Source organism: Fundulus heteroclitus, chromosome 14, assembly GCF_011125445.2.
Source record: "Fundulus heteroclitus isolate FHET01 chromosome 14, MU-UCD_Fhet_4.1, whole genome shotgun sequence".
Taxonomy (NCBI): domain Eukaryota; kingdom Metazoa; phylum Chordata; class Actinopteri; order Cyprinodontiformes; family Fundulidae; genus Fundulus; species Fundulus heteroclitus.
In genome coordinates this window covers 2,804,252-2,816,166 of record NC_046374.1, presented here as the reverse complement: position 1 = coordinate 2,816,166, position 11,915 = coordinate 2,804,252, and the positions used below count along the sequence as shown (strand labels likewise).

Genomic DNA, 11,915 nt, shown 5'->3' with positions numbered 1-11,915 from the left:
CCTGCGGGAACAGAAGGAAGCATGAGAGCGGAAAACAAACAGAGAGAGATGGGTTGTAGAATCTGTAACCTGGTAGAGCCCACGGTCTGTGTGAGCCTGGGGACAGAGGAGAGATTAGGAGTGAGGAGGAGTGCAAAGGAAGAGGATAATTTGTCATGTGAGAGTAGTAAAAGTGTCTCCAAAGGGGCACATACCAAGCAGGAGCAGAAAGAGGAGAGACAGCATTGTTAAAATGTTGGCACTGCGCACTCTGTTGAAAGCCTGTGCGCTGTCTGCAGCACAGGGCATAGCTCAGTCCATTCTTCCGCTTTATGGGAGACTTTTTCATGAGAAACCATAAGCGCATTGGCCCCTGGTGTGCCCTCAGCCTGATGAAGGCCAGCTACGCCACCCTCTATCCCAGGCTTCAAGTCTCCAATTTTCTGGAAACATCGGATGAGGCATCTGCGCAGCTCCAAAACATGCTAGTTTTTCATTATATATCCACAGGAGCAATGCTAAAAACGCAACACGCAGTCTATTTTCTTGCACTTTGCAGTGTTGAGTTGATGTCCGCACACAAGCGCCACATTCCAAAGTGTCCCCTGCGGTTTCTCAGGGCTACACAGCCCGGCTACTACAATGGGGATGAATGGGAGTCTAAGGGTGAGAAAAGACAAAGGAGGGAGGAGGTGGTGGGGCGTTGTCATGGAGACCAGAACAACAACTCAGTGCTCCATCTCCTCGATCCCTCAGCTACACCCCCCTACCCCCCGAAAAAAATCCAAGACAATCCTTTTACCAAAGCTGTGAGTCTGACTTCACTTTAAGGACGTGTTCTACTTTATCTTCAAGTCCCAAATCTGTTTCTGGTTCCAGTATCGAGTGTTCGTCAGGACAGGACTCTCGTTGTGTTCCTGGTACTTTACGAACCGACCTTTAATCTAATAACTAATGTCCTCGTGCTTTCTCATTTGCGTCCCAACCTCCTGTCCCTGCTTTCTATATCAGACACTTCAATTTGCTCTGAGGGATTTCATGTGATTCCCACGTGGACCTCTACAGAGGGACGTGCTGCAAAGCAAAGAGGAACATATGTTGATAGGCATTCAAGAGAAAAACATTTCTAGGTGGATTTATCTACAATATCCTGCATTCATGTCAATAATGTATAACGCTTCCTGTGTCCTTGTCAGGGAGAATCAAATTAACAAATAAGCCACTCAAAATGACAAATATGGAACATTTGGTCAGTTTTTACCAGTGGAGGCTCAATGATTGATTGAGGGGCAGGACAATAAGTTAAAGTTTGAGGTGGATTTATTGTACTGCAGGTCATGCGTGCACCAACACCCTCTTTTCTCTGAAAACAACTAGCTGCCTTTTATACCCTCAGTGATTTACAGGAAGAAAGCAGCTAATCAGAAAACAAGAAATACACTCTAACATAAAAAAAATGCAATCCAGGAAATATTTACATAAATACAAACTAATAATATAACTGAACAAATCTCAATCACAAGAATAAATCAAATTAAGGTACTGCTGAAAAGCTTTAAGAGCCAGGAAGAGTTGAGTGATTGTTCCACTTAACGATTGTATGGTTGAACTGATGAGTTAAACCAATAGCAGTTTAAAGAAAGCACTAAATGATATTTGTCGCTGCATTCTCTTTATGCGGGAAGGATGGCCTCTTGAGAACGTCTCCCCAAATATCAACTACAATAAGGAAGTTGAACAACCGTTTGGTCTGTAACTCAATTCTACATCACACAATATCAGTAATCTGATTTCATGAAGCAGTGGAAGCCCCAGACTCCATTTCGCATTCAGCCAGAAAACCTGCTGCTAACTGACGAAGCAACTCTTGGGAAGTTTAAACACATTGTCACTTGTGACATGATTCCTATATCAGAGCTCTGACTTCATTTTAAAATCAACAACTTAACATAAGTGTACGTCATTTCACTAGGAGATGCAAAACAAACAAAAAAATAGAAAATCATGTAACTGATACAGGACCAAAACTACGCATCGCCTTTATTATATGACACACTATTGGCCTGTCATATAATAAAGGTGATCCTTCATTGATAACGTTTTATGTTCAACTTTGTTTTGTTTTATTCTACTGATTTTGGTTGATGCTTTTCATGGCTGGTTCTGACCATGAGCTTAGCAGAATTTATAGGCCTGAGTGATTCAGAGGCCAATTATTTAGCGGTTTGGCAAAGTTATTGTGTTCCTCTTATACATTCAGGTATAAGTGATGGACAGAATTTAAATGCGTTATCAGGTTTGAACATGAGTATGAAATATCAGGCTTGTTTGTTATAGTAGGAACAATCACACTAAGAGGGCTGTATTCTCAATAATTGTACAATACTTGATCCATATCATCAAAGGTGATTTTATATAAATATATAATTAGAAGAATGCTGTTTTTTATTCAAATGCCTGATACCTGTAAGAGCTTAGAAATAAAATGGTCAAATCATATTTGGTATTTTTCTCTTTTTTGGGAATTGATATCACTGTAAATAAATGTTAGATGGGCAGGTTGTATCTGAATATCAATGCGAGCTGAATTTAATGGAAATCAAGTCGTAACAGACTGTGATGTCTTGAGTTTAACACCTTCATCTTGTGAAGTGAACGTAAACAAAACGAGCTGTGTCCCTCTCTGGCTCTCTGTTTCTCATTCAGTCAGGGTATAGAGTCAATCCTATTGATTGTAACAACACGCTTACTCTTGTAATTCATTCAAAACGTATCGATTCCCTTTGGATACCATGATGAACTCCATAGGGAACGTGATCCCCAACGTGCAACGTGAAAACTGTTTACAGATGTATAGAGAAATTGTCTAGTTACTGGGATCGGACGATAAAGCATTTCACTGGTACTTATCGGTGCAAAACCAGAAAGTCAAATAATTTTTTAGTCAGTGAATGCAACATAAATAAGCTCCACTGAGTTGCTCAAACAAGTTATGTGGAAAAAAAAGACTCCAGTAGCTATTTTCTGTGTCATCGATTATTTATTAAAAAAAATTATCCATAAGAACTACGATAGGAAGCAGCTGTCTAAAATGAAACTATTTTCTGTACAGCCATGTTGGCTTACACATAGCAATAAATCACTGCGGGTTTTTTTTTTTTTATGAAATGTCATGGTATAAGCATTTTATAGTTAAGACAGTTCAGTTTTTTGTTATTCAAAGCTCTGAAAGAGAAACTGGAATATAATCAGAAATGGCTTTGGCAGGTCTGTATAAATAAATCTGATTTGAAATCAGCCAAAAATATCTCTCATATGTGCTTCTTTAACTAATAGCCTAAGCATTTATACATTAATTTATTTACTTAGGTCAGTAATCTAAAAACCTAACATACCTCTTTTGTTACCCCACTTTTATTTTTGCATTATAGTTTATCACGCCATCAAGGGCAATGTTCTCTCCGTGTAGAGTGTTTGGATAAGAGTGCTGTTGCTTGCTTTCACTTTCATGGGGGGCTCTCAGTGGCCCCTTCATACTGAAAAACAATGAAAAACTAAATAAATGAAATAAATGACAAGTGTGATAACCAGTCAACACAGTCCAGAAGCCAGATGTGACCCGAGTTCGCAGTGAGGCCAGCAAGTTCTGGAAAAAAGGTGGCCACTGACAATTCAAGAATTTCAGAGGTTTTGTTGTTGTCGCTGATATGGAAGGGTGGGGGGGTGGGCATTGAAAAGGGACTCTATAGATGACAAAAAGAATGGGTTCAATTCATCTTGTAAGGAAATAATTTCAAGCTGTCAAGCCTTAGAGGACCCCCCATGAAAATCCTTTCCAGCTGTGTTGACAGCGTCGAGTCAAACTTGAGTCATGTGAAAAAAATTATTCTCACTTGATTCAATTTGTTTTCATGCAGATAAATCAAACATTTATTAAAAGAAAATGTCTTTAAATATCACACAAAAAATTTGGAAACAATAGTCTCTAAATTGTAACTGTTTATTACCACAGCTTTTGAAATGGGCTTCTGGGCAGTTATCCAGGGCGGCATTACAAAGAAGGGCACATAGCTACCTGATAAATAAATAAAAAATTGGAGTTGAGCCGTGAAGTTTTGTGCAAGAGCAGTAAATGCTCCAGTCTTGCTGCTAAGAAAAGGAATTTTATGCACTTTGTGCAGGACAGCACTGCATTTTATCCCACCCCAGGATTTAGATGATTCTCTGCATTTTATTGATTGAGAAGAAGCAGAGGGAGGGGATTGCCCTGGCCACCAATCAAGCAAGAACTGCTAATACCTGGAACTGTAATGGCACATCTTCCTCTCTAAAATTTATGTCTGTAGATAATAAGCGGAGATGACAATGGACACGCATGCATCCACACACAATCGCTCTCTACTCAAACATCTTCAACAACGCCGCCTACTTTAGATCCCTGCTGGTTCCTAGGATCCCCTCTTTCTCGGGACCGGAGCTGTTCCTCAGACAGACACTGTTCAGAAGAAGGCCCAGCAGAGACAAGACTCCTGCGGCAGCTCAAAAAGAGCAACTTTCCACTGGAGCTGCTGGTCACCGCCATCATTCCGTTTGTCTTATGACTGTCCATCTTTGTGTGCAGGTGTGAGGTAAACAAAACAGACTGCCAACATCTCTGCAGACCCCAGTCTTTACACTGTCTAAAGAGAAAAGCTGCACCTCTGATGAACACAAAGAACAATTTACAGCCAGAGGAGTCAGCTACTCTACACTGAAATAATAAAATAAGCATATTTCACTACCAAAACCTGCCTTTATAAAAATAAATATATATTAGGTGTATATACACATTTGTGTACATGTTGTTATTTTAATCTCTATGTTATTACATTTAAAGTTCTGGTAATAATACTTTTTGTCTGTACTTTGTGCGAGTGTGACCCCGTAGTCCAAATTCTTTTGGCCAGGCTTATTCTGATACCATGTCTTGGCAAGGGGCGGGTGCGTGTCACATCCCCCCGGGCCCCGCTTGGGTGCCGTTTCAGACAAAGCAAACACACCCAACATGCAACGCTGCAGCCACACGCTAACTAAACAACAAGCCCATGCCTCAGAAACGCGTGTGACCGCTGTACGACCTGCGCATCTGCAAGACCTGGTCTTACAGATGCGCAGCGCAGGTAGAAGTTGTCGCGTTGAAACGCGCGGTGCGTAAACGCGCACGGCCAAACAAGCTGGAGTGTGCGCCTCGGTGAGCAAAAGCGTGCAAACAAGTTCTTATCCAGCAGCAGGGAGCTTTGCCAGCTCATCAGTCCTCAACTGGTGGAGCGGGGCATAAAATGATTAAAACGTGTGACACCGCTAAACTGGTTAGAAACGTTCATATTGCAAATTAGAAACATTGTGACCACACTGCGTAAGAGACCAACTCAAAACGCAAGGCTGTAAATCCCGCAGGGTGGTCTTACCTCACTGCCCAGAATGGGGAAAAAACGCCTTCAGCACAAAGAGTCAGTTAGCAGCAGCGTCCCTGACCAAAAAGTCCCTTTTTGTCTTTTACTTTAGGTCCTGTCCCATCAGTCCGCGCAGTTTCTACAACCATTAGGGTAAAAAAAAAACCCGCGCCTCAACAGCAGCGCTCTCAGTGCCAACAGTCTTTCTTCTTTATTTTCCAAGGGAGATAATAAAAAGCTGCTTCAACAGGCTGCTACCAGCACCTCATCCCGGCTCCGCGCATCTGTTGTGTCCCGGAGTCCCGCTGAGAAGGGATGGGGTGGACGTCCAGCGCCGGCGGAGAGGCGTCAAGTTAACCAGAGTTCACTTACAGCTTCCGGTGAGGTGGCTGGAATAAAAGCCGTTAAGGGAATGTACGACAGCCAATCATGTACCTGGCTCTCTCTTAAAAGCCAGAGCGTATGCATCAAGATTCTTTCTACCTATACATGCAAAAGCATGCATACACCTCGAAGTGTCAAATTTTATATTGGTCTTTTATACCAAAAAGAAAAAAAAAAGTGAAAAACAAAGCAACTGGACTTGTTTTGCGTAGTTGAAAATGTTTTGCTTCCTCTCTGGGAAGCTTTCTCAATTCAAAAAGTCTGGAGTAATGATGAGTACAAAGCTATATACCACTGCTCAAACAAAGGCCTTGTAATGGCTTAGATAACATGCAAATTTAACCGAAACTGGTCCACTCCTTAGTAATGGGCAGTCGTTGAAGTCATTAAGCCAGCAGATTGAACCGAAACTGGTCCACTCCTCTGTAACGGGGAGTCTTTAGGGTTGTTAACTGGTCCCTAGCTAGGTGGTCGTTAGGGTTGGTCTTTTATACAACCAAAACGACCAAAACAACTATGTAGTGCATAATAGGGGAGTAGACAGAAGATAACAGGAAATATATTTTGCATTTTGATTTCCCAAACTAAAATCCTTGAACAAATAGCCTTCTAAAACGCCACCCCCACAGTGAAACATGGTGGTGGAAGCATCATGCAGGGACTGGGAAACTGGTCCGAGTCGAGGGAAAGAGATGCTGCTGAATACAGGGATATTGTTGAGCAAAACCTGTCAGTCTATTGGAGGCTGGCACAGAGTTTGACCTTGAAGCATGATAATTAACCGAGGCATACTGCCAAAGCAACGCGACAGGTTTAAGGGGAAACATTTAAATGTGTTGGAATGGCCTAGTCAAAGTCCAGACCTCAATCGGTGAGAATCGGTGGTTAGACTTGAAGATTATGTCCTGTTAATGAGATGGTGCAAACTCTCAATCGACTTTTATTCAACGTTTTGAGGCAATAAAACATTTTTTTTTGGGGGGGGGGGGATACTTTTGCAAGGCACTGAAAATCTTGCAGATTTCCACAACATGTTGAGAGCACAGCATCCACGTGTGCTCTGTTCAAATGACACCAAGATGGAGCTTTTTGCCATACATGCAAAAAAAAATATATAATAATAATATGTGCTGAAAATTTAAAACCACACAAGACCCTGAACACACCATCCCCATGGTGAAACATGGTGATGGCAAAACCAGGGAGGCTTAATACAGGACAATATGGGGGAAAGCCTTTTTCAAAAGATGTGAGCCGGTGACCAGGGTTCACATTGCAGCAGGGCACCAACCCAACGTTCAAAGCCAGAGCTAAACCGGAATGGTTCAGATCGAAGAGTCTCCGCGGCCCAGTCATAGTTAAGCCAAATCACGTGTGGGAAGCCTTGACAATTATTGTTTACAGCTGCTTATTAAATCTGACCTATATTGTAACAAAGAAATGGGAGAAGAGAAGGAAATCAAGATGTGCAAAGCTAAGGGAGGCAGGCAGCAAGACCTGCAGGAGTTAGTGCAGCGAAAGGTTTTACAAAGTACTGACTCAGGATAGGTGGCACATTCCTCACATATTGATTTGCTAAAAACAAAAAGAAAGAAAGAAAACTGCTTATCGTTTGCCTTCCATCGTTTAGTTACACATTACTTGTTTCACACAGGAAATATTTTGAAGTAACTTGACACTGCTGCCTCGCAGCAAGAAGGTCCTTGTTTCAAATCCTGGCCTGGGGTCTTTCTGCACGTTTGTATATTTTCCCTGTGCATGTGCGGCTTCTCTCCGGTAACTATGGTTTTCTCCCACAGTGCAAGAACATGACTGTTGGGTTAATTGGTGTCTCCACATTAGATGTGCCTGGTTGTTTGTCCAGTGTCTCCATGCTGATGGACAATCTGGCCATCGCTCCAGGTGCACCGGCCTCTCGCCCAGTGACCGCTGGACATAAGCATGTAAGTACGTTAAGACGAGTCTTTTACCGGGAGGTTTTAACAGATACTTATGGCCTTCAGAAATATTTAGCTTTTATTTTGAAGGAGCGTATCCGGTTTCTTTATCGCTGTTTGCTGGACTCTGAGACCTTTCTGCTTGGCTGGGACCATCCCTGCCTGTTTTTTCTCCCTAATTGACCAACTACAGAGGAGGCTGGTTTTCCAGCACAGCCTAAAGCAGAAGAAATGTAGGCTAGGTAGAAAGAACAATTATTGCTAATCAAAGTCCACACAGGGCATTTCCTTCTTCCAGTTTCTTCCTTTTAATCTCACAAAAACACATACACCAAAAACACTTGTTTGCCTTCTGTGCAGCTAACAAACGCGCCCATCGTTTAAAACCAAACAGAAAATAATTTATGCATCCATTTCTTAAAATCATGTCTACAAAAATAAAATCAAATACAAGGACTAAGGCTTTACAGAAGAAGAAGAAAAAAAATTAACATTATAAAACAAGTGGGTTGGATTTCTCTATATTACACATGACTGAGACCAAATAAAAAGACAATGAGATGGAAATTAAAAGATGTGTTTATGCATACAGTAGTTTGCACTGTGCAGGGAAATTCATTTGTGCAACGTATGTGTGTGTATATATATATATATCTATATATCTATATATAGATATATATATTGTAATCAGTTTGAGCTGTTTTCAATCCAGCCAGTTAGGGTCACAACATTGATGTCAATGTACAAAGTTAATGCTTAAAAAGGAAGATACATCGAAGTGTAGAGGTAGAAACAGGAAATACAACCACTGTAGTTGACTAGTAGAGGAGGGGGAGGGAAAAAAGAGGAGATGGAGGAAAAGAGATTTAAACAGAAACTGATCCTGATTCAGACCAGAGACAATCATATGTTATTGTTTTGTTTTTATTGTGCTGAGTTTTCAAAATGGAGGACTGGGGAAAAACAACACATTACTCTGCTGGTCTGTGGTGCTGGAAAATCAGCAGCCAAAATGATAAATTAAAATAAAAAGTGTTCCCTTCAGCCCCTCACTTTGGTAGATCACTTCCCAACTTTAGGATTCCTTTTGCAAGTTTATTCAGGATCAGCTGTAATTAAAATGTCAGTCTTTTTATTTTTTTCCTTCAGCTGCATTTTATTAATTTGTACATATGCTACTTTCTTCCTGTTCCTCGTCCCGAGAGCATAAAATACTTTTCTTTTACCGGACAGGAAACCTCTTTCTAGCAGCACACAGAGAGGCTGCTAGTGTGTCAGCTTCAGGTGCGAGGTGCAACGTAAGGCAGGTGTAATCGCTACCAGTGGGGGTAAAAAAAACAACAACCTCAGAATAAATCCCTCCAGTGTTTCACACAAGCCTCTGTGAGAATGTAGAAACTTGAAGAAACATATAGGTTAGTACAAAAGAATGTGTAGTTTGTGTCATGTATTAGTAAAGATTAAGTTAAAAAAGAGGAGAAAAGCACTTGGTTTGGGTGTCTCGGCCAGGACCAAAACTAATATATTTATAAAAACCTCCAACAGACGATCCAGGAGGAGTTTGGGTTGATGGGATCTACTTTTTTACTATCATGCCAGGACTACAAAGACCAAGATCAAATTTCGGCGAGCTCAGGATAGAAAGCGCTAGCTTGACTTGAAATGCTATGCTAATGTGGGACTTAGCTTGGATTTTTTATTTATTTATTTTTACTTTTGAGGAACGGAAACAAAACCCAGAGAACCATTCACTGCAAGATGTTTTCTTGTCGCTTCGCCTCTTTGCCATTTTATACTTTAACTTTTCAGTTATGTACTCTGCTTTTTTTGGAGCCATATTGTTCTGTGTTTGGATTCTCTGCTGCTTTGAAAACCAACTATTGGATTATTTTCCACAATAAACTTAAGAAAACTGGGTTATATAATGAAGATTGACTGACAGGAGGTCCCTCAGTTATTTTAGTTTGACCAGTTGTCACAATCCTTCATAAGAAATAATTGGTCCTAATAGGATCACAACCACTCCTAATGAAATTAGGGTCATATAGTGTCATAAAATATTTATAGAATAATATACTTTTAATTTAAAAATATATTAGATTAGATCACAGATAAGATTATTTATAAACTGATACATCACTTTAACTGTATGGGTATAAAATGGTTCCTTTAGGAGCAAGAAATGAAAGCAGAAAACAGTGAAATGGTTACAAAATGTGGTTATGAGTTGGCGAAGGTGCAGACTGACTTGGAGCTGACATGTGAAAATGCTAATAAGACATGACTGTCACAAAGTTTACCAGCATGTCGCAAAACCTTCATCAGTTACACAACAAACAGAAAATAGGAAGGTAGGCTGCTAATCTTTACCGCTTTAAGCTTAATATTGTTTTTCATGCTAAGGAAAATGGAAGCCATGTTTTGCTTATTTAAAGTGGGGTTCTGTGAAGCGGTCAACAGCAGTCAATATCCGACCTGCAGTTGGTTACACCTTCAGAAAAAAAGCAACTTAGTTTGGATCAAGAGAACGGACTTTAGATCATATATATACACTCGAACGGCTAGTCAGGGGTGGGCTCAGATCAAAGTAAATTTCTGCCATATTAAAATAACGGGAACCTTAAAAATATCAGCGGTTCATGTAAACACTTTAACAGCCGCTACTTTTGTATTTGACATTTTTGGCCACATGTGCCTTTGGCACAGAGGAGTCTGTCCACTACCCATGATGTTCCAGCCGAAACCTGGACATGAAAAAACGAAACCTTTCTGGCTTAACTTTGCATTACTAACATCTCCACAGAACCCAACTTCAAACAACCAGAACGACGCCTTTAACATAAGCTACAGAACAGGTTCTGGTGCAAATCTACTGAAATTCACAGCTAGTAGTAATAAAATGATGACATGTCAATATAATCTGTATAAAAAAATGGATGAGTTTTTGAGGTGCTTGTGGGTGAATGTCACCATTGTTTACATGTGACGTGTTCCAGTTTTATGCTAAGCTAACAGGCTAACATGCATGAAAGCAAGCGCTTTCCCCAAAGAAATAGTTTTTTTTTCTGAATATGATATTTCTCCCAAAGGTTTTCTGAACTTCTTCCTGAAACTTTACGCATGACTTGTACAAGGGCCGGCACAAAATGAACAGCACTCACCGGCTGAGGGGAGCACCTCACAGTTTCCATCTTATCATAGTCCTCTACACTTTTGTACCAAACACTGTATAAGGGATGTAGGATGAAGCACTGTTGGTTGCGAGTAGCAAATTGAAACCTCCCAAATGATCAAACCTCACACGGTCTGAGCAGCTGTGTAAACCTACAGAGATCCCTCCACACCGTGGGAGCAGGAAGTAAAACCTACCTGCTTTATCAGTAGTAAACAGAGCAGTAGTGTTTCCCAAAACGTAAAGTAAAACAAGAGCTTAGTAATAGTCCTGCTTGGATGAACAGCCTTCCTGTAGCTTCAATGAAAGCTGAAACCAAATGTAAAAAAAAAAAAAAAAAGAAAAAAAAAAAAACAGTTCTCCACAGTGACTTAGTGAGTTTAGTGGTGCTTGTGTTCGTGTGACGGTGGTTTCCTTACGCAGTGCAAATGACCTGAATTAATCAGACACAGTCCTTCGGCCGAGGTGGAAGGTGAATGTAGTGTCCTCTGCTCCTCATTCGGTCCGGACACGACGGGGTGGGGGGTGGGGGGTTGGGGGGATGCATTACGGGTAAAGTGCTGGGGTGACGGGTCCCTAGGAAAGTTTCCTTAAATTAACATTTCAACACCTCTCTGCTCCGTTTCCTTCAACCAGCTCTACAGAACCAAACAGTCTTTTGTCTTGTTTTTCCTTCACAAAAATCCAACTTGGTCCATTTTGCTCCCAACTTCAGTTCATCAAACTTCCTTCTTCCTCTTCATCGGCAAACTTCTCTTTATTTCCTCCTAGTTTTTCCTAGCTATCTCCAGACTTCCATGCCTTCTCCTTTAACAACAGTCAATCACCATCCATCCATCTGTCTCCCATGTGATCTGGACAAGACGCACATAGGAGTGCATTCAGATCCCCCCAGACTTAGTAGTGTTCAACCTATATACATGTGGAGATTAGCTGAAAGCGAGCGAATCAGTTTAGAATCCAGTTGACAGGATTTTGGGCTCTGCTGGGGTTCCCTCCTTACCTGTTCAG

General features: G+C 41.0%; 1 protein-coding gene across 7 annotated transcripts in view; it reads right to left on the bottom strand.

The window, feature by feature from the left end:
* Nucleotides 1–8,016: 8,016 nt before the first annotated feature.
* Nucleotides 8,017–11,915, bottom strand: part of arhgef11 (Rho guanine nucleotide exchange factor (GEF) 11) — a 35,276-nt gene continuing 31,377 nt past the window's right edge. For all 7 annotated transcript variants that reach the window (XM_036146049.1, XM_036146050.1, XM_036146044.1 and 4 more), the window contains one exon: nt 8,017–11,907. In XM_036146049.1, coding sequence (XP_036001942.1) covers nt 11,858–11,907 — 50 coding nt within the window. In that variant the 3' untranslated portion in view covers nt 8,017–11,857. The remainder of the gene's footprint in view (nt 11,908–11,915) is intronic.